This window comes from Phalaenopsis equestris, unplaced genomic scaffold (assembly GCF_001263595.1).
Source record: "Phalaenopsis equestris unplaced genomic scaffold, ASM126359v1 Scaffold000202, whole genome shotgun sequence".
In the NCBI taxonomy this organism is placed as follows: Eukaryota; Viridiplantae; Streptophyta; class Magnoliopsida; order Asparagales; family Orchidaceae; genus Phalaenopsis; species Phalaenopsis equestris.
The window spans coordinates 4,277,624-4,300,017 of record NW_018164644.1 but is presented as its reverse complement, the minus strand read 5'-3'; the positions used below and the strand labels follow the sequence as shown (position 1 = coordinate 4,300,017).

Genomic DNA, 22,394 nt, shown 5'->3' with positions numbered 1-22,394 from the left:
TTTCCATGCAATGATATGTGTCTACCCGCAAGCTCATCTTCACGACCTGATCAAACCAGCAATCCTTCTCTATTCATGCCAACTTCTACTATGCACTGCATCCCCTCAACCAATCCATCTACTTCTCACTGAGCTCCCAACTATTTTGCTTCCTACTCGCTACTAAGCCACCCGATGAATCCACTTTAGATATTCCCACTACCGCCCCCTCCCACCTATTAAACCTCTCCCAACAAAGCATTTGATGGTGAAACACACGCAAACATGTACTCTTTCTAAGAAGGACATTCTTAATCGATACATGACTATAGCTAGAACCGAGCACTTATTAGCAGGCCATCAAACATGTTCAGTGGCAACATGGTATAAATGAAGAATTTCAAGCCTTACAAAACCAACATACATGGAAGTTAGTTCCTCCTCTAATTGATCAACCCATACTTTGAAGCAAGTGGACATACATAATTAAACGCAATGCTGATGGTTTTGTTGCTTGATATAAAGCTCGATTAGTGGCTTTGGGATATCCACAAGAATTCGGTCTCAACTATATGGATAATTTCAGCCCCATTGAAAAAATACCCACTATTCAGCTCTTACTTATTATCAATGAAAATTTTTCCAAATGAACGTCTCTAATGCATTTCTACATGGCCGACTTCAAGAAACAAAAAAAATACCCACTATTCAGCTCTTACTTATTATCACTCTTTATTATCAATGAAAATTTTTCCAAATGAACGTTTCTAATGCATTTCTACATGGCCGGCTTCAAGAAACAGTTTTTTTTTTGCATCAACCACCTGGTTACAAAGATTCCACCTACCCCTCTCATGTTTGCCTTCTCAAAAAATCCATCTATGGCCTTTTACGGGCACCACGATGGTGGAACACTATGTTTACCAATAATTTAATTAAGTTTGGATTCATCCTTAGAGTTGCTGACCCATCTCTTTACATCTATCATCATAGCTCTCATCTACTTTATCATTTATTTTATGTTGATGATATTCTTCTAACCGACAATGATATTAATATGATGCAACAATTCCAACACGAATTACAATAATATTTTTCTACGAAATTCATGGATTTGGTCTCTATATTTTTTAGGCATAAATGTTACTCATAGCTTCTATGGTTATCACCTAAATTAGACCAATTATGTTCATGAAATACTTCGTCGAGTTGGCATGCAACCTGTAAAACTATTTCTACTCCCCAAACTATTTCTACCAAATATTTATTGGATTTTTCAGCCATCATTTCCAAGCCATCTCAATATCGACAATTAGTTGGCCAAGATATTATCTCACATTAACAAGACCTGATATTATGGTTACTGCTAATTCTCTTGCTCATCAACTTCAAAACCCGCTTCAAATTCATTTTTAATACAGATTCTGATTGAAATCATGTTTACTGCTTAATTAATACTTAATCTGCATTATTTTATATTAGGCGTAGCTTGCTTTTGTATGTATAGCATCCTGTAATTAATTCATTAGTGAATGAAACATCTCTCTCTAGGGGTGTAAATGGGCCGAACACGAGCAGAGCCTTTATATTTCAAGCTCAAAAAAGTTGTTTGTGTTCGGCTCGTTTGCTTAGCGAGCTGAACACAAGCCGTTCATGAACAAAGAGTTGTTTTGACAACCTTAATCACATAGCCATAATATGTTAATGATTAGGGCAAAATTTAAAACATCATTTCGATCTAATTTAGTAATTTTTATTTTATTTTCTTAATGAATATTTAGGGCAAAATTTAAAACATCATTTCGATCTAATTGAGTAATTTTTGTTTTATTTTCTTAATGAATACTTTTAATTGATTATAAATCTTTGTAGTATTCTACTCAATTAAATCACCTAGGCATAAGATGTAAATCATCCTATTTTTTTAGCTAAATCATTGTTTGGCGTTCATCCTTCAACATCGTCCCGTGTTTACCTAAAAAGAGAAAAAAAATCAAAGAAATTTGCTTCTCCTCCGCATGCCCATTTCGAAATCCTTCAAATGGCGCAGATCCGTCACTCATCGCACCCTCGCCTTCAATATCTCCTCCCTCCTCCTCCACCACAACAAACCTCTATCTCACCTCCGCTCCAAACTCTCCCTCCTTCCCCTTCCCTTCCCATCCCCCCTCATCCGCCGCATCATAACCTCAACCCGCTTCAACCCCGACATCTCTCTCCGCTTCTTCCTTTTCGCAAGCTCGCACCTTTCGTTCTCGCCCACACTCCCTGACCACGCTACCATCTTCTCCATCCTCGCCTCCGCCGGCCACCTCCTTCCAGCCGCCCACCTCTTCTACCATGCACTCCGCTGTCATCCGACCCCAATTGTTTTGGACTCTCTCATTCGCTCCTCATCCTCTTGTAAAATTTCTCTTTCCAAAGTTCTCTGCTTTGTACTGGAACTGTACTCAAAGTTGCCTTCCTGGAATGCCATGGAAACTTTCATTAGAATGAGGGATTTTGGGCTCGTACCGGGCAGTCGAAGCTTGAATTCCTTGCTTAATATGCTCTGCTCGAATGGTGAAAACCGGACGGCATGGCAGGTTTGTGCAGCTGCACTGCGTATTGGCGCCGAGATGGATCGTGGAAGCTGGCCGATCATGGTGAGGCTTCTCTGTCAAGAAGGTAGTATTCATAGAGCTGAAATGCTGCTGAATTTAGGTTTTTCCCGTCGTATTTCGAGTTATGATTTGGTTGTGGATTGCTATGCTAGTAGAAGAGACTTCAGGGCAGCGATCCAGGTGTTGAATGGAATGGAGGAGAAGGGTTTGAGGTTGAGATTGAGTACTTTGAGCTCAGTTCTCGAAAAAAGTTGCAAATTTTGCAATTTTAAGATCTCTGGTATCTTCATGAAAGAAATGGTTGTCAGGGATTTACTGCCCATGGCTCCAACCATAGATTTTGATCGGATGATCTGGAGTTTTTGTGAGCTCGGGAAGACTTCTGCAGCTGTGTTGATCTTTGAAAAGGCTCGGAGTTGTAATTTTGATCTTACAAGCACCTCCTATACGTGTCTATTAAGTGCATTATCTCAAAATGGCAGAGAAAAGGACGCCATGAAGGTGTTTGATATTATGTCGCAAAGGGGAATTGTTGTGGACCCTTTATCTCTTGATGCTTTTGTGAGTGGCATTTGTAGCGGAGAGCCAATGGAGGAAATTGATGCAGTGATAAAGAGCCTGATGAAAAATGGTTCCTTGCCCAAAGCCTCCGATTTGTCCACCTATGTAGCTAAAAATTGTAGCAGAGGAAGGTGGAAGGTGGCTACTGAACTGCTTCATTTGGCTTTGGATAAATGCATATTGGTGGACGGTTCTTGCTGTTGCTTGCTGATGAAGCATTTCTGTAAGAATGGGTTTCTGGATTTGGCGATTGGTCTGCACGAGAAGATTAAAGGATTGGGTGGATTCTTAGATGTGGATTCTTATAATGTTCTGCTGGAAGCTCTTGTTGTGCATGGAAGAGCCATGGAAGCCATTGGAGTTTTTGACTGTATGAGAAAGAATAATTTGTTGAGTAGTTTTAGTTTTGTGATGATGATTAGTGCACTTTGCCATGAAAAGGAGCTGAGGAAAGCAATGAATCTCCATGACGAGATGCTGAAATTAGGGCTTAAGCCAGATATTCCAACTTACAAGCAGTTGATAACTGGGTTTCAGTGAAAAGAATAGGTGCGCTTTATTTTTGCGGCAATAATGAAGTTTTCTTTACAATTGTTGTGTGCCAAAAAATTCTCAGGGTTGAGTGATAATCTAATGTTTTAGCGTTGCACAAAAATTCAATACTTACAAAATTAAAAGAAAGTTATAGTAGGAGAACATATTTTTTACATGGAAAAATCAATAAGGAAAAAGACCATGATGCCTAATTGAGTAAAAACAATCAGCTATTTGTTTGTAAGTATAGGAGTGCACCATTCTCTCACGACTGAGACAAACGAGGTTATTGTCTTACATTGAAAATTACACTTGTCTTTAAGAACATAGAAAAAAAATACGTGTTAGATACAACAATTGTATTCTCACTACAACAGTTGCAAGCAGTGGTGTCAGTAGTTGGTGGTCGCCGGCGACGACAGACAGTGATAGCTGATGGTGGTTGACAACGGTCAATTGACAGTGTTCCACTGTGATCGAGGGGCAGTGGTCGGCTCGGAGGTAGGTGGTTACTTGCCTAGTTTTCTATGCATAACTGACTTTGAAATTTCGTTTCTCCTTCTCCTCTTCTCCTTCTCTCCCAAGTGAATAGAGGGGGCATATTTATAACTTTTTGGGGAAAAAACATTTTGATTTTTTTTTGCGCGTGACTTCCCTAGCCACCTAATTAGAAGGTCCATGTTAAGCCCCCTTGATCATAGGTGGTTAATTAAGGATTCGGGTACCTTAATGACCTCACAATTTAGCGATCTTGGACTTGTTGGATTCCTCTCCTTGAGGCATTCAATTTGACAATAAACATGTCAAATTTGGAGTTCATTTTGCCATCCAACTGATGATCCAAAACTTTCAGGTGTGCTTCAACAGTTTGATCTGGGCTTGATTGAACTCAGATTGAACAAATTTTGACACATTGGATATGTCTTGTTGAGACATTTAGATTAACTATAAAATTGTTGAAATCAGGGCTCCGGTGACCTTAAATTTGAATTTAGAAGATTCTTTATAAAAAATATATTGAGATTCATGCTTAATAAAAAATTGTTCATGACAAATCTATAATGATTCTATTAGAACTTTACTTGATGCCAAGGGGACCCCTGACCAGTTAAGTAGATAACTAATTAAATGAAATCCTTAAGTAATTTATCTTTTCAGATTCTATTTCTTATCAAACATGCCTAATTTTAGATACCTTTGTGTGTTGGCACCGATCTAATTTGGATTATTTCCTAACAACCCCGCCAACTCTTCTGTTGCTCTTGTTGTAGTGCCAACATCAGATTATTGGATTCTTGACACTGGAGCTTTTTCTCACCTCACCCCTAACCACACCAAACTGCATTAACCAACTGCATATACTAGATCTGTGCAGGTCACAGTAAGTAATGGTAACTCTCTTCCAACTTCTCACACCATGCAAGGAATACTTAACCGTAAGTTTCACTTATCTCCCTTGCTCCATATTCCAAATCTATCACACAATCTTTTGTTAGTTCATAAATTGGCAGCTACTAAGAAATGCGTCATTTTGACTATGTTGGCTACCAGATCAAGGTTCAAATCACCAAACAAACTCTTCTTAAGGGATGAGCCACCAAGGTCTCTATCAAATAGCTACTTCATCACTTTAAACTCTCCCTACCTCCTCTACAACCCCTCTAATTCTTATCCTAAACTCTTGCTCACATTCAAGTCATCCCAACTGCAATAATACGTTCCCTACATCTTCCCTACCTTCTAACAAAAACACTATCCTTTGCCCTTTCTCGAATCCCATCTTCACCACTTCCCACTGAACACCTACACTCTAAACAGAGACACACCCACATGGTCCCCACACATAGGCTCACGGCATCTACTAGGAGAGTGGAGTTTGCCTCCCTGCTCCTTCAGCATTCCAAGCACACTTTCATTTCTCACCATTTTTACTGTAGCTCTAGGTCGAGCCTTCTCCTTGTGTTTCTATAAAAAAGAAAACTCTAGGTCAGAATGGGGGAATGAAGAGAGAAAGAGATGGATCAAAATGTAATAGAAAGAGGGTAAGAGGTATGTAAAGATGAAACAATATTTATCTGAGAAGCTTCATAGTTTTGCAGGCTCTGCGTCATTTATCATGGTATCAGAACAGCAGCTTCACAACAAGTAATCTATGGATTTACCAAGCTCCTCTACAGTCAGATCAAGCCAGTACTCCATTATGTTGTTAAACCGAATGGAGGAAATTGACATAATAGCACCACTAAAGTTTCTGATGTCTCACATCAAAATAATATCCAAATCACATCTGCAATATTATAATTATCGGGTATGGAGAACTCATATACATAAACTGTTTATAGCCAATAGATTCGAAGAATTTCTTGCAAAGAAATCACCACTCTGCCTCAATTCATACGAAAGGGTGTTGTGGTATATATAAATAAAATAGAAGAAAGATCTTTGACGAAGTAAAAAAATAGAACGAGAAAATTCACGCTAGAAAACAGTAACACAACGAAACACACAGATTTACGTGGTTCGGCAAATTGCCTACGTCCACGGAGTTGCAGAGGATTTTACTACTTGAGAAATTTACACCAGTCGATCGTCTCGACTTACAAGAGGGATCTCTCACTTCCTCTCTCTTCTTCTCTCCGTACACCGAGATACACCAAAGAAGATAAATTTACATGAGAAATAAATCCAATTTCTCTTCTGCCACAAGCTACCAAGAAGAAGTCAAGAGAGAACAATCTTTTTCTTATTCTTTCTTCTTCCTTCTGCCTCAAGGAACTACTCCTTGCACTTCTCTTCCTCTATTCCGAGGAAGCAAAACTGCCGAAGAAGAACACAAAAGGGCCGGCTGTGTAATCTGAAGGAGAGCCGCGCGATACCTTTTATCGCGAGAGGAGGCCGATGGAGGGAACAGTTGAGCGGGAGCTAGAGGCGGAAGTCACGATGTTTCGCGTCAGAGGGAGCGATGACGCTGATTCGCGAAACGTGAAAGGAGCAGGAGCGGGGGGGAGGGATCCGACAACATTGAAGAAAACCCATCTTTCAAAATATGGAAACCAGTCGACCAGAGCCTCATAACAACAATCTTATCAACCATCGCAATCTCAATTCTACCATACATTCTAAACCTTCAAAGCACATCATGCATCCAGTCAACACTAGAAAGGAAACTTTAATCAGTGAGCGGATCCAGAGTTATGCAATTGAAGAACGAGCCACACAACATCACGATTGGAAGCAACACAATATCACAATATCTGATTGATAATATTGCCACTGTAGGTTCTACGATTGACACGGAAGACATCATTCTCACACACTAAATGGCTTATCACCCCAAAATCAAGGCTTCAAGATTGTTATACGCACACAATTAAATCCCATCAATTTTGAAAACTTGTACTCTCTGATTCACAGTGAGGAATCAAACCTGACAACCAAAAGCATCCATCTTGAATGCCGAAGACAGCGAACGAATCCTCGTATGCCCCAGAGGATCTATTCTAAAGAGCGATATTGGCGAAGCGGTGGTCAAATTTAGTGTTCCTGTCACCGTATGATTTGAGTGGGGTGCTATACCATAGCATTACTGAGATAGGGCTTGACTTCCTCCTCTCTCTTGTCTAGGTGAGCACGCATAACACTACGTGCCTCTTCGTCGAAGTCTTGGATCCGTTGTTGCTCTTCGACCTCTATTCTAGCGCCTCCTCTTCTTTTTCCTCCCGTGCAACCGGCTTACAGTACTCGATGACTGCATACGTCAAAAAATCTCGAAGGAGACCAGGCCACAACTGTGGATTTTTTTATCCGGATTGGAAAATGCATCGAATTGCATGCAGCATACGTCTGAAATGAAAACCTCTCCTGCGGTGCCATCAATGAGAATCGAACCCACCACAGCCCCCCTTCCACTACTTCTTTTGTTTTCCAAGGTGATTCCCCTGTTGAGACATTAGTTTATCGCTGAGTCAGCAATGTTTTTCCCGCTCCGGTACTCAAATTGATTTTAGGCTACGAAGGTATGAAATTGTGAACTGCCTCGACAACTGTATATGCATCTTTTTTGGTAAGCTAGCGTGATGGCCCCCAGGATGTCCTGACTGGCTCGATCTAAAGGCGCGACTGACAGGAGCGGTTTCAATGACGTTGCGAAGAGAAGATGGAGCACCTTCCATTGGATACTCGCTGCGTCTTAGCGCATATGCGATGGGATTTCTCCCCAAGGTATATCCTGAGAATAGATACCCAACTGGTGTAATCCACCAACTCCTAGGAACTCTGACACGCTGACGCCTGTGACAACTCACCACAATCCCTTACACAAACAAAGCAAAACCTCATCAAACAACCGATCAAAATCAAAACACCCACAAACACAACCCAAAGAACCAAAGCAACCAAACCCGATACCAATCCAACCCAAACAAAGCCACACATCCGGTAACTTGCCAAATCCGGCTCAAAGCTGGCCACTCAGTAGCACAAGGCTGACATCGAGCTAACCTTCAATACAAACCAACTCCACACCTCATTACACTGTCCTCACAACAACCAATGACACCCCCCTCAGAATTTTGGGTACTCTCTACAGGAGCCGCAACACTCATGGCTCCTCATCTGGATCTTCTCTTAATCCTCATGCTTCATGCCACCCCAATATTCTTTCATATATCCTCAATATGGACTCTTGTGCTGAAATTTGGTTCGGCTTTGAACACCGATTACAATTCATCAACCGTGCACCTGTCATTCAACTAGAAAATGATCTTCATCACATTTTTATGGGAATTAAAACTATTGTTCAATATCTTTCACAGATTAAAGCCAAAGTTGATCTCATTGTTGCATCTGGAGCTTTCTTGGGTGCTGAAGACATGCTTACTTCCAAGTTATCACGTTTTAAAACTACTATTCGGGCTAGTCTAAATCCAATCAAACTTATAAAATTTGTCCTGAAGATCCTCATCTCACACTATCTACGAACAAAGGATGAAATAGAGATTGCAGATAGCCATTTGGTTCAACTCGTTGTAGCACCTGTTGAACCAGAAGCAAAGGAGCAAACTATATTAAATCAATAGTCAACCGTCAAATTTGTGAAAATTTGGTCACTGTGCAATTCATTGTTGGCATCGCACAAACCTTCAATACAATTTCATAACTTAACCTTCACAAGCATTGCATTTTAGTACATCTCAACTTAACCTTATACCCTAATAAGTCCATTACTGCAATTATAATTATAACGATCATCATAATTTTAATCTGCAGAAGCTCAAATTTGATGTTCTCAAATAGCTTTAAGCCTATATCATCAAAAGCCACTATTTTCTGCGATTCATGTCAAATGATATTTATTCGACTGCGATCAACTTTCTGACTCCTAACCATATACCAAAATCGAAGTCAGTCATGCATGGCAATGGTCAGACTATGCCAATCATAAATATTAGGAAATGACTTCTTCCTTTACAACATAAGCTATAGCTTCCTCTCTTTATTATGTTCCTAATTTGTCTCATAATTTGCTTTCAGTCCACTTCCTAGTTACTGATTATCATTGCTCTATTTTATTTGATGCCAATGGTTATCATATAAAGGATCTAACGATTAATTTCACGCTTCTTCAAGGACCCGGACATAATTGTTTATAACCACTTCAACCATCGCCTTAGCCCCCCCATCAGCATTTATTGCCTTTGCTCTATATGATAATTCTCCAATTTGTGCAATCTGCCACAGGAGCCATTGTCTACTTTAACTAGTCAGTTACATCCTAGCTCTCAAGCAACTACCATAATTCTTCTTGTAATACATGTAAGGCAGCTAAGAGTTATCGTTTACCTTTTAATTCCTATCATAGCATAGTCTAGCTCTATTAGAAGTAATTGACTCTGATGTAGAGGGTCTATCTTTTGTAATCTCCAATCATGGCTTTAATTACTATATTTACTTTATCGTTGTTTTCTCTCGCTCTTGCTGTGTGTTTCCAATACTATATAAATCAGAAGTTCTCTCCCTGTGTTTGTGAAAAATGACGATAATAAAGTGAAAAATTGAACGAGAAAAATTGCACACAGAAAAAACACCAGAACGACACACAAATTTACGTGGTTACGTCCACGGAGCTGCAGAGTATTTTATTTTTTCGAGGAATTACACCATCGAGCGCTTCGACGTTTACAAGAAAATCTTTATTTTCTTATCTCTCTTCTTTTCTCTTTCTCTCTCAGAGGACTTGACTTGGTCTGACTTGGTTTTACTTATGACAAGCCATAGGAGACAATTTATAGATACTAGGAGAGTGATAGGTGGGAGGTAGGTGGGATGTAGTAGGTAAGCGATGGGTGAAATTCTTAATTAGGAAGCTAATTGAATTACAGTGGACCAGGTCTCCACATTACCCAACAATTCTCCCACTTGAAGACCGGGACACTGACTGTATCACCTACTGACTGCATCATCTACTAGCTGTACCGACCTTTTCCTCAAACATGATATCCTCCACCTCTGTAACTCATAGCCCCTGTCTTCTTGCCAGAATACCAGCTGAAGTCGAGCACAACTTTAGCTTTTCACGAGTAACACCCTCAGTTGACATATCATTGTCAACGTAGCCTTGTACCACCAAGCTCTTTGCTGGGCTACTCCTGTATCTGCTTACAACTCCCAATGCATGAGCAATATCCTGTTCATGCTGAAAGCCCTTTTCAACAAGTTCAGTTTTGTACCTCTTACTATCATCAAACACAGTTTTTACCCGGTACACCCACTTGGTGTGCAATGTCTTCTTCCTTGGCGGAAGTTCTGTCAGCTCCCAAGCCGAATTCCCTGGTAGGAAATCCGTCTCCTCCACCTTGGTCAGCTCCCGCTTACTCGAATTCTCATCTTGCAAGATTTCCTTATAGCTCTGTGGTTCTCCATCATTTGTCTGTACAAGACCCAGTTTTCCTGCCTTTGGCGCTCTGCCACTTTTTAAGAAATTGACTTTCTTTTGCTTCCCCATAATGCACATTTGACTCATGTGTCCGCCTGAGTAAACCTGTAGTCATATATAGTGTGCCAATTTTCTTATCCCGAGCCAGTATTAATGCTCCTTTAGTAATCTTTCAGGTGCTATCTGAGAACACTACCAAATGACCACTCTCATTGTGCTGCTCAATAGAGATGAGGTTTTTCTTCAACTCAGGAACGTGCCTGACCTTTTTCAAAGTCCACTTGCTCTTGTTAGGGAGTGCAATATCAACGTCTCTCATCTCCACCACGTCCAGAGCTTTTCCATCAGCCAGATATACCTTCCCAAAGTTACATGTAACATAATTTCACATTAACTCCTGATGGGAAGATGTATTGTGTGGGAAGATGTATGGAAGGAAGCCCCTGAATCCAGTATCCAGTCATCAACAGAACTGTGAGCTGCCAGCAATAGTACATCCTGTATTTCTTCAGTTACAACATTAGCGTCATCGTTCTTCTTCTTTCATCGTTCTTTTTCTTCTTAGGATTCCTGCAGTTCTTTTTTATGTGGCAAGTCTTGCCACAATTTCAGCAGGTTGTCTGCTGACCAGACTTTTGTTTTGATATTTTTTTGTTTGAGTTCCTGTCATGTGATCTCCCTCTGGAATCAACATTTAAGGCCGAACTTGAACACGAGGTCTCGCCAGAATCTTTCCTACGCACCTCCTCATCCAAAATCAAATCACAAATAACATCATATTTCAGCTTAGATTTACCTGCAGAACTGTTAAATGTCATTTTCATGGTTTCCTAGCTATTTGACAATGAAACTGGGAAAAGCTATTTGACAATGAAACTGGGAAATAGACGACAATTGATTTGTGACAGTATTGAAATCATTCAGGTGTTGAGCAACAGAGACATTTTATGTCATCTTCAAATTGAATAGCTTTTTCATCAAATGCACTTTGTTATTCGCCGATGGCTTTTTATACATACCTGATAAAGTCGCGATGAGATCTGCAGTAGTCCTCTCCTTGATGACGTTGTGCGCAACCGATCTCGACAGGGTTAATCGTATAACGCCCAGAACCTGTCGATCTAACAGATTCAATTTCGCCTTGTCCATCTTTTTCGATCGCTTTCTCAGTAACGAAAGATGACGTTTCTTCCCTTAGAGGTAGTCCTCTATTTGCATCCTCCAGTAAGCAAAATCTGTGTCATTGAATTTCTCGATCCTTGATGCCATCACTTCGTCTCTACTCATCGTTCTTCCTTAGATCCGAACCAAAGCTCTGATACTAGTTGTTGTGAAAAACAACGACAATAAAGAGAAAAATAGAACGAAAAAAATTGTACACAACAAAACACTAGAGCGACACACAGCTTTACGTGATTTGACAAATTTGCCTACGTCCACGGAGCTGCAGAAGATTTTATTTCTTCGAGGAATTACACCGTCGAGCGACTCGACGTTTACAAGAAAATATCTATTTTCTTATCTCAATTCTTTTCTCTCTCTCTCTCTCTCTTTCTCTCTTAGAGGACTTGGGTTGGCCTGACTTGGTTTTACTTTACTTATGACAAACCATAAGAGACTATTTATAAAAATCAGGAGAGTGGTAGGTAGGAGGTAGGTGAGCAGTATGTGAGATTCTTAATTAGGAAGCTAATTAAATTACGGTGGACCAGGTCTCCACAGTACCCAACACTCTCTTATTACATCAGATTCAAAACTCTGGTAAAAAAATAATTCCCCAATCAAATCAAAATATTATGATCCGATGATTGCGGAGAATAATGCAAGACTATTCAAATATTACTAAATCAATGTGATATAATTCAACATTCATGCCATTATACCCCCGTGTAAAATAGAGTTACTAAATGTAAACATCATCATATTTTAAAAATCGTGCAAGCTCTACTTTTATTTTTTATGTTTTATGTCTTGGAAACAAAATTCGAAATGAATATATTCATGATAGGGTTGGTGTAGCTTTTGTGATGGTCAAAATTAGAGAAAGTCGTCTTAGATGATTTGGTCATATTAAGCGTCTACCATCTGATGATCCGATTAGGAGAGTAGATGTTTTAGATTCGACTTATGTTAAGAAAGGCAGAGGTTGGCCTAGCAAGACTTGGGCTTATTGTATAAAAATGATCTTAATTTATTAGAACTAAATGAAAATATGACACTAAATAGGACGCAATGGAGAAAAATGATTCATGTAGCCGACCCCACGTAGTGCGATTAAGGCTTTGTTGTTGTTGTTGTTGTTGTTGTGATGTCTCATAAACCCGTTGTCTCCTCCAACCATCAACAACATCTCTCCATATATCCTACTCCAAAACAACCAACTAGATTACACTTTGCATATTTGGTTGTTTTTGTTATCCATGTATGTAGCCATATTCTCCAAATAAATTTCTCCCAGATTAGCTTCTTTTGTTTTTCACAGCTATGCACCTAATTTCAAAGCCTATAAGTGCTACAATCCCACCAATGAAAAAACTATCGTAGTATGGCATGTCATAATTTATGAACAATCATTTTCTTATAAAGATACCTCGTCAATTTCTACTGCAATCTTCATCGTCCTCTTCTTCACTCAGGTTTTTTCCCATTTCCACAATTACTCCATTTCATGTATCTCCACATTCTCTAGTCGCTGTTACAAGCTCACACTGCTGCTCCACCTAGTAAGCTCCTTGTTGTGCGCTAGAAGATTAGCGGCGGTGGAGTGATTATTTAGCATTTTAATGTTGTACAAAAATCCAACAAACACATTTAATAGATATAAATAAAAAAAAAATTTACATGGAAAACCTAAGAAGGGAAAAAAACACAGCTTAGCCCAGTCAAAATGATCCACTATAAGTTGGTGAGTTTACATACAAACTCTTGTCTCACATATGAGAAAGGCTTAAACAGTTTCTTGAAGTGCAATGTTTTTATGTAGAAGGAATCGTTGTACAATAGTCGGGAACCGTTGCAATTGGGGGTAGTTTTCCGATTTTTCGGAACACTGTCTTCAAGATATGTCATTGCACTGTTTACGGACGATGCACTGCTCTGTAATTTGTTACTCCACGGCATAGGTCTTTACTCCGCATGGAGTTTCACTGCAACAAACAGAAGGCCACCAATGGTGATCGACGGTGGCTGCAAGAGCGGAAAGTGTTCATCGGATCTTTGGTCCAAAACAACGCTGAAATTCGGCTTCTTCATCCATTTCTCAGTCTAGCTCCAAGTCTTGGTCTTTTAATCCCCTTTCATGAAGGTGGTAGAGCTCTATTTATAGAGTCTAGGAGCATCCCTTGTAAATAAAAAAAAAGAATTCAGACCACTCCTTTGGACGGCCTAAAAAAATTCCCATGATCGAATGTTATTTTGTAGACATTTTAGTGTCTTAATGATGTCAAAATTGAGCGATCTTGTGCTTGTTTGATTCGTCTCTTCCAGACGTTCGATTCAAATATAAGTTTGTTAGATTAATAATCCATTTGCCTTTTCAATAAGCCATCCAAGGCTTCCAAAAGTGGTATAATTGTTTTAATTGGCTCGGATTTAATCAATTTTGGTGTCATTACGTCCGACTTCTCAAGCTGTTCAATTTGAGTATTAGTTTGTTGAAATCCAAGTACTAGATGATTTTTAATTTGACTTTTAACATTTCTTGTTAAAAAAATATTTCAAGATTCATGTCATGCCCTGAGATTCATGCCATGTGATGAAAATTTGTTGATGAAGTCTCACCGCTATATCCGAAGAAGTTCAGACTTTATAATCTCAAGGAACATAGAGCTTAGTTCTAGCTTCACCTAATCTAACAATTCTTGGTTGCAAGTGGATTTACAAAACCAAATAGAACTTTATTGGTATCATTGCTTGTCGCTAACCTCTACTAGTTGCTTTAGGACATAAGCAAGGATATAGTATTGACTATATTGAGATTCTCAATCTAGTAGCAAAAAATGCTTATGATTCGCTCTTCTTACTGCAGCTCTTTGCAATGGTTGGTCAATTATATAAATGGACATTTTCAATGCATTCTTACATGAACTACTTCAAGAATTTGCAACCTACGTGATTTATAGATTAGCAAAACTACACAAGTCAATTTATGTTTTAGAACAGTCTACTCGTCGGTGCTTTCCAAAACACAATCATACATCTTTTTATTTATGTTAATGATATTTTGCTTGCAGGTAATGAGTGCAAAGTTACTTGTCACTCACTTTTCAATTTACTCCAATGGTTCAAACTGCAAAATATAGACAATCTCTCATTTTTCTCAGGCATATGCAAATATTTACATAAATGCCGCTTAGCTCTTATGTATTTACATATCTCACCTTATCGATGAATGAAACTGTATGAGTATATTATTTCACTTTTAAAAATTAAGTAGTGATGTTTTTTTATGTGATACGAAATATTTAGTTGGTATAAATGTAAAAAGTAGAGTTTAGGTGTTAGATATGTAAATATACATTGTCATTGTGTGGTATGTATGTAAATGTCTCAAAAGATGAAGATTTGTGTGGATATATGAAAAAGACACACTAGTTTAGTTTATCTAATTGCTCTTAAGGCTCAAATCATAGATTCTACAAGATATTTATCAATAGGGATAATTTAGTACATAGCACCAAATATTGCTATTTACAAATCAAGCTCTCTCTTTCATCCATTTTCCAAAATCTCACTCAAATATCAAAATAGATGCAATCGGTTAAAAATCCATTCTAATCAGTATGATGTTGATTTTAATTATGAGAGCTCATCAATTATTAAATAATAAATTACTTCTTCTTATTAATGTTCACTGAGGTAGATTGTAAATATAGGGAAGTTGATGTGCTATCTTCTAGTACAAAGGTACCAGAGCTCTTCATGCATCCCGGTTCAACAAGAAGAATAAGACCTGAACACAAATGTAGGACGAGAGGAAGATTGGAGGAGAAGCACAAATGGAGTTGGTCGGAACAGCTTGCCAGAGCGGAACGTCGGCTCAGTTTTAGCCAGGTTAGCTCTTCAGTTAGATTACCAAGGACTTTTGGAGAGAAAATATTACGTCCGTGTCGGTCTCTTGAGAGTACGTCGGTGTGGATCACATCATGCCACTATACATAAGACGTGATGTAATTCAGACCATGGATGACATTAACGTAATATTTTCTCATTTCAACATCCCTGCTATTAATTTTAATTTAATTTAATTTAATTTATTTCTAAATTAAAATAAAATATATTTGATGATGGTAATGATCTTTATAAAAAATTGAAGTAATTTAAATCTTGATTTGAGTGTTTTTAAGAATAAATAATTTTTAAAAATTTAAAACATGCTGCAAATGTTTTTTAAAATTTTAAAAGTATACAATAAAATAAAATTGTTTCCAAATAATCCCTAAATTAAAACTAAATTATAAGCATAGTTTTTTTTTTTTGTGAACAGAATTATTGCCTATTTCAATTACCATAACAGTAGCTCTTTAAGATAGACAATTTTCTTACAGTGAACTCCTCTTATTTTCCAAAAAAGTTAATTGTTTAATTTTTATTTTTTCAGTAATAGTTAGTGATGCTATTAAAGATAGTTTTTAATTAATTATATAATGTAGTAGGATTGAAAAGCATAACTTATGTTGTTTATCTCTTCATAATATCTGGTTAATGATTTCTAAGATCTATGAACAATCTAACCTGATTTTGGTGTTACTTAGAAACACCAAAATCATGTTGACTCATAGTAATATACTCTTATATGATCCTAGCCTAACATAGCTCTAACATCATTCCTGCCCAAGATAATTAAAACACAAATAGAAAAAATAAAAAAAAAATAGAACAAGATGTCAAAGATATCAAATTATTATTGAAATATAGAGACTTACACGATAAGTTCTTACAAATTCTTTCGAAAGAAAAAACAAATCATACTCTAGGCTTATTCTAAAATTTAACACATAAAAAGACACAAATGCCCTATTTATAATGACGGCGGACTCCAAATATAATTAAAAACAGCTAAACGTGAAAGCAAATGCCCTATTTATAATGACGGCGGACTCCAAATAGCTAAACGTGAAAGTCTTTATGATAACTCATCGGAAATAAAATAGTATAATAATTATCGTCCATTTGAATTACTGAAGGATAAAGGAGATTCTTCGTACTGGTAGGTGCTCCCTACCACTAAATGATGTTTCTAAGCGACTGATCTCCATTAACACCTTCTTTTGTCTGCTTCTACTAGGTGTCTACGGAGTCTCAAATTTTATGGACTTCGACATTTGATCTCAGGCTTGAAGCTAGATTTTGCGCTAGACCCTCATTGACTTGGTATTCTAAGTTTGTCATCGACTCGTAGTTTTGTTGTGATCCATCCATCATTCATACTAAAAATATACGAGCCTAGGAAATTTTCTAAAATTATCGATCACAATTCGCTGTTATCCGTTGTTTAATCGCATCTTTTGATTCATGTGGATATTTTCTTTTAATAACTTCAAATATTTCTAAAAAATATGCATCTACCAAATTTAGGAAGACAACTTCTCATAGGATTGCAAAATAATATTTGTTTGCTATAATGTCTCTTGTTTATTTATTCGAGACCACCATTTAAAAAAATTACCTTTATAAACATGTTTGATTAAACATGTCCTTTATTAATATAATTTTTCTGCTCTAGATCTATAGAATCCGGTAATCTCTAAAAAAATAGGCAAGACATTGGCCCTAGATTAATTTTTATTTAGAAATTGCATTTATTTTTTGATTCAATTCGACCCAAGCCTCCTATTTGCCTTTTATGTTATCATGCAAAATTTCTAATAATGCATTAAAATTGTTCTGCCAACGTTAGAACCATATATGAATGTCTCTTGATAAAATATTTTTATTTATAATGAATATCTAAGAATACATTCTCTTGGTAATCACCTTAAAAAAGTGTCTTCATCATGACATTCACATAATTCTAATATTTTACTGACATTTTGTATTGTAACTTGGATGATAAAATTACCATCCTCTCTTGGTCGGAATGTAACCCCTGGCCTTTTAAGATGTATGATATTATGTATATGATATTTGCTATAATAATTTATTGTTTACTTTTATTATAATTGTGACTAATTTTCACACATGTTAATTAAATGAGAATTTTCTCATATACCTCTCTTGTCAAATATCATTCACTGGGGAATGAATCCCTTTCCAGATATCTTTTAGTAACAAAATTGGTAGTCATTATGTGACCATCTTTTGGAATTATTTCTAGAATATTTTATTTTATTAATTTTTTGAAATATGTTGTTTCAAATGTAGTAGATGTAAGAACATCTTTGATTGTTCAATTGTTATAATAAAATCAAACAAGATTTAATGTACAGTAAATGTGTTGTGCATAATATCATATATCATAAAGACTGGGGGTTAAATTTCTTTCAAGATAGGATAGTAATTTTATCGTGTAATTTACAGTGCAAAATTTTAATAAATTATTGAAATTATGTGAATGCCATGATGTAGGCATTTTTGGGAAAATACTAAGAGAAAATACTCTTGGTTGTTCATTGTAAATAAAAACATTTTATCAAGAGATATTTTGATTGGTTCTACACTTGATGAAAATATTTTGGTACATAATTAGAAATTTTGTCTAATTGCATAAAAGATAAATATGATGCTTGAGTTGAATTAAATAAAAAAATAAATATAAATCCTAACGTGAAATTAGTCTAATGTTAATTTCTCGCCCATTTCCTTGCATAATGCAAATTCTATGGATCTAGAGCTGCAAAATTTTATTAAGAAATGTCATGTTTAATCAAACATGTTTACATAAGCCAGTTTAATTAAAATGTTGTCCTCAAATAAATGAGGAAGAGAAATTAAACTAAATAAATATTTTTTTGCAATCTTATGAGAAGCTACCATCCTCAAATTTAGTGAAAGCATATTATTTCAAAAATATCCGCATGAATCAAAAGGCTGGATTAAACAACAAATAACAACTAATTATGATCAATAATTATAAAAGATTTTCTAGACCACTATGGTTTTAGTTAGGAATGACATATCACAACCAGACGACAAGTTGATGACAAACTCAGAAGATTGGGTTGATGAAGGCCTAGCCGAAAAACTATCTTCAAGCTCAAGAGATCAAATGCCAAAGTCCAGAAATTCTGAGACTTTGTAAACGCTTGCCATCAATAGATAAAAGAAGGTGTTAGTGGAGACCAACTGCTAAGAAATATCATTTAGTGGTAGAAACCACGTACTACCATTATGAAGAATCTCCTTTGTACTCCACCAATTCAAGTGAATGATAATTATTGTGTTCTTTTCTTTCAGATGTGTTATCCCAAAGACATCCATTTTTAGTAATTTTTAATTGTATTTGGAGTTCGCCCAACATTATAAATAAGGTATGTGTTTTGCTATGTGTGTGACATGTTAAAAGAGTTTATTTTTTCTGTAAGCTTTTGTAAACAGTTATCGTGTAAATCTTTACTTTTCAGTAATAGCTTGATTTCTATTATACCTTATTCTAATATATTCTTTCTTTTTGTGCTTTAATTATCTTGGTTATGAATGATATCAGAGTTATGTTAGGCTAGGATTATGTAAGGAAGTCTTATAAATAAATAAGCATATTAGTATGAGAGCTACCTTGCATTTCATGATTATTTTTCTCATTTCTTTTTCATTACTATTATTATTTATTATTTATTTTTTTATACACAAATATAATAATATACATAAACACAAATTTTTTTGCACATTCTAAATACAGAAACTAGTACGATGAATCCAATCTACCTGCCTAAGTGGCTAAATTGAGCCCACCTTAAAACTTCTCTCCTAAGGTTGTGACCTAACACACCTATGGAAGGGTATCTAATAGGAAATGATATCATTACTATCAAGAACGCAGGTCTACCCTCCTTTAAAAACGGTGCTTGACATCACGTCACAGTCATTTCATCAAGACACGTTGAATGAGTATCGTCGTGTACAAAGTATATCTTCTTTTTTTATATATATAAAATGAAAGACAACAGGAGAGAAGAGAAACTTGACACTAATTTGTGAAACCTCCTTCGAGCCTTTATTTATTTATTTATTCGTCATAGGTTCAAACTCAATGCACAATCCTTATCTCTCAAATCTCACACTCATCTCTTCCTCTCTTCTATATTTTTTTCAATAAATATAAAGTCTTTAACAACTTATATTTATTCAAGAGCAACGCATGACCTACATTCTAAAAGAATTCAACAGTTTTGCTGAATAATGCTAACACAGCTATTCATTTGGACCAATCTAACGTTTTTGAAAAGAACAAAACAACTTTTAGTAGAATTAAAAAACGTGTTCGGTTCTGTCAGTAGATACTTTTAAATGATGATGGAGTACTTATATGACTTGTGACGGTTCTGTCAGTAGATACTTTTAAATGATGATGGATATATATATGTATGTTTAAAGTTCAGAAACAAAGCATCAATTAAATACAAACAGCAAGCACAAAAGAAGATAAGAACCACTTCAAGGCTCAGCACCACCTGAGCGCTAGTTGCGTACAAGCACCGCACATAAATTTGTGTGTGGTGTCCGATCTGAATCACTGAAATATTTTTTTTTAGAATGAGTCCACTCTAAAGACACTTACACTAAAATATTGATAAAAAGATTCTCCTAAGGCAGCTGCAGGTCGATAAAGACGAGCAAAAAGGGTAGCTAATCCAACCAGAACCACAACATCATCCGAATGTGCGGCTTAAATAATTGTTTAAATAGTTGTTCCGATGCACGGCTTCTTTTTTAGCTCTGAATGCACATTTATGAGATTGGAGGTTGATGTCATTTTGTCTCATATGCTATTTGTTAGAAGAGTGTGGATGATTGATTCAAGTTAATTTTAAGATAGATAAATGCCCATTTTAAATTTTGAGACATTTGTATAAATGATAGAAAAATTGTATATAATTTATGTAACTTAATAAATTGGCCCATCCTTTTTTTTTTTTTTTTTTTTTTTTTTTGCACAATATCTAAACAAATTATAGTATTTCATAATTTTACTTATCCTTAAGATTGAAAGTTGTTCAATTGGGGCTGTAAATGAGCCTAGTTGGAATGAGCTTAAGCTCAGCTTATATTCGACTCGTTCAAAATTAATTATTTTCAAAATGAGCTTATGTTCTATATTGCTCTTGAACAATTTGATCATGATCAGCTTGAAATTAGCTCATTTAACTTAATTAGAAAAAAAAAGTGAGGTGTTGAATTTGAACATGTACTATTCATATTTAATAAAAGACACAAAATCACATGACTATATATAATTCATTATATCGAGCTAAAACAAGCTGAACGTGATTGAATTTCATGTGCGGCTCACTTAATGAATGAGTCTGAGACGAGCAACTTAAAAAGCCAAACACGGCTTGTTCATGAATAACAACTTTTTTGACATCTAGTTATGCATGCCATGCAAACAAAGTAGATTTTTTGTTTTCTTTGTTTGAGATATATAAACGAATTTGATTGAAAACTTGTGGATATCGTAGTTATAACAACGTTAAAATTGCAAATCACATATGTTAGAATGTTAAGATTTCATTCGATTGATATATAGCTACAAGAGTTCCTGTTGGCTTGATATGTGCATTGTAACCAGTCATTGTGACAGCATTGCATAGCGCCAATTAGCAGAACGTGTTTGAATTGGCATAAATACGAGAAGAACGTGCTCTCTAAACTGAGTTTTAAAATTAAAAAAAACTAATTGGATGGTTTACTACTGGTGGTGGTGTAGATATGTTCGGACTAAAGTCAGATTAGGTGGCCGACAATGGTGGTGTTAATGTGATGTAAGCTGTTGATTATCTTATTGGTAAATGAAATATATCATCTAAATAAATCGAGATGTTGGAAAGTCTTCGGCAGAACAAAATATTCTTTCTATTAAAATGTAGGGCCACATGTAGCACACAATTCATGGCTTTTAGAGATCAAAATGGCTCCGCCATATTATAATTTAACTATAAATGTCTACTTTGGATATCATTTTGAGATTTCAATTAATGTTTTCAAAATTTTAGTTATACACTTATATATTTCCTTTTTATGTATTTGATTTAGCCTTTTTTTGGACTAGGGTCGAAACATTTTTAGTGTCGTTGGCTTCATATTATCAAGATGTTTCATTTGACAATAAATTTTCTGAGAATTGGAGCTTGTATGATCTTGGACTTGACTTTAGTATGTCCACAAAAATATATTTAGATCTGTATCTAATCATGTGAAAGTTGGTGGCATATCAATGTGCACAAGTTTAACAATAACTTTGTTTGAAGTACATGTTGCGTGTCGAGAGATTTGCGGCGGTGGAGTAATATATTAGCGTCTTAGGGTTGTACGAAAAATTCAGCACACGGACATAGATAATAGAGAAGTAACAGGAGGAGACATCACTATTTTAATGTGAAAAAACTTGGAGGGGGAAAAAACGGTTGGGCTTGGCCCAATTGAAGTAATCATCTATGTAATTGTGAGTACATGCGTCCACTTTTTTCTCAATATTAGAGAAAATAGAATTACAAAAATATAATAGTAGTCCTGCTTTAATAGTTGTGATCGGGCTACAACAAATGTTGTTTTTAGTTGTTGCAATAACCTCAGCTTGTCGTATATACTGTAATTGAAAGTCATAGTAGTAGTTGGCCATATAGGCC

The 22,394-nt window shown here is 36.3% G+C and overlaps 1 protein-coding gene across 3 annotated transcripts; it reads left to right on the top strand.

The window, feature by feature from the left end:
* Positions 1 to 1,934: 1,934 nt before the first annotated feature.
* LOC110022839 (pentatricopeptide repeat-containing protein At4g21170) lies at positions 1,935 to 20,654 on the top strand. Of its 3 annotated transcripts, none has more exons than XR_002293812.1 (3): positions 1,935 to 3,692; positions 15,486 to 15,663; positions 20,362 to 20,654. XR_002293812.1 is itself a non-coding variant. In XM_020721960.1 (2 exons), the coding sequence occupies exon 1, from the start codon at positions 1,998 to 2,000 to the stop codon at positions 3,681 to 3,683; it is 1,686 nt and encodes a 561-aa protein (XP_020577619.1). In that variant the 5' UTR covers positions 1,935 to 1,997; the 3' UTR covers positions 3,684 to 3,692; positions 15,486 to 15,829. The 3 variants fall into 3 exon arrangements, 1 of the variants encoding a protein (XP_020577619.1); XR_002293813.1 differs by having other exon boundaries at positions 20,358 to 20,654; XM_020721960.1 differs by lacking the exon at positions 20,362 to 20,654 and having other exon boundaries at positions 15,486 to 15,829.
* Positions 20,655 to 22,394: the final 1,740 nt, after the last annotated feature.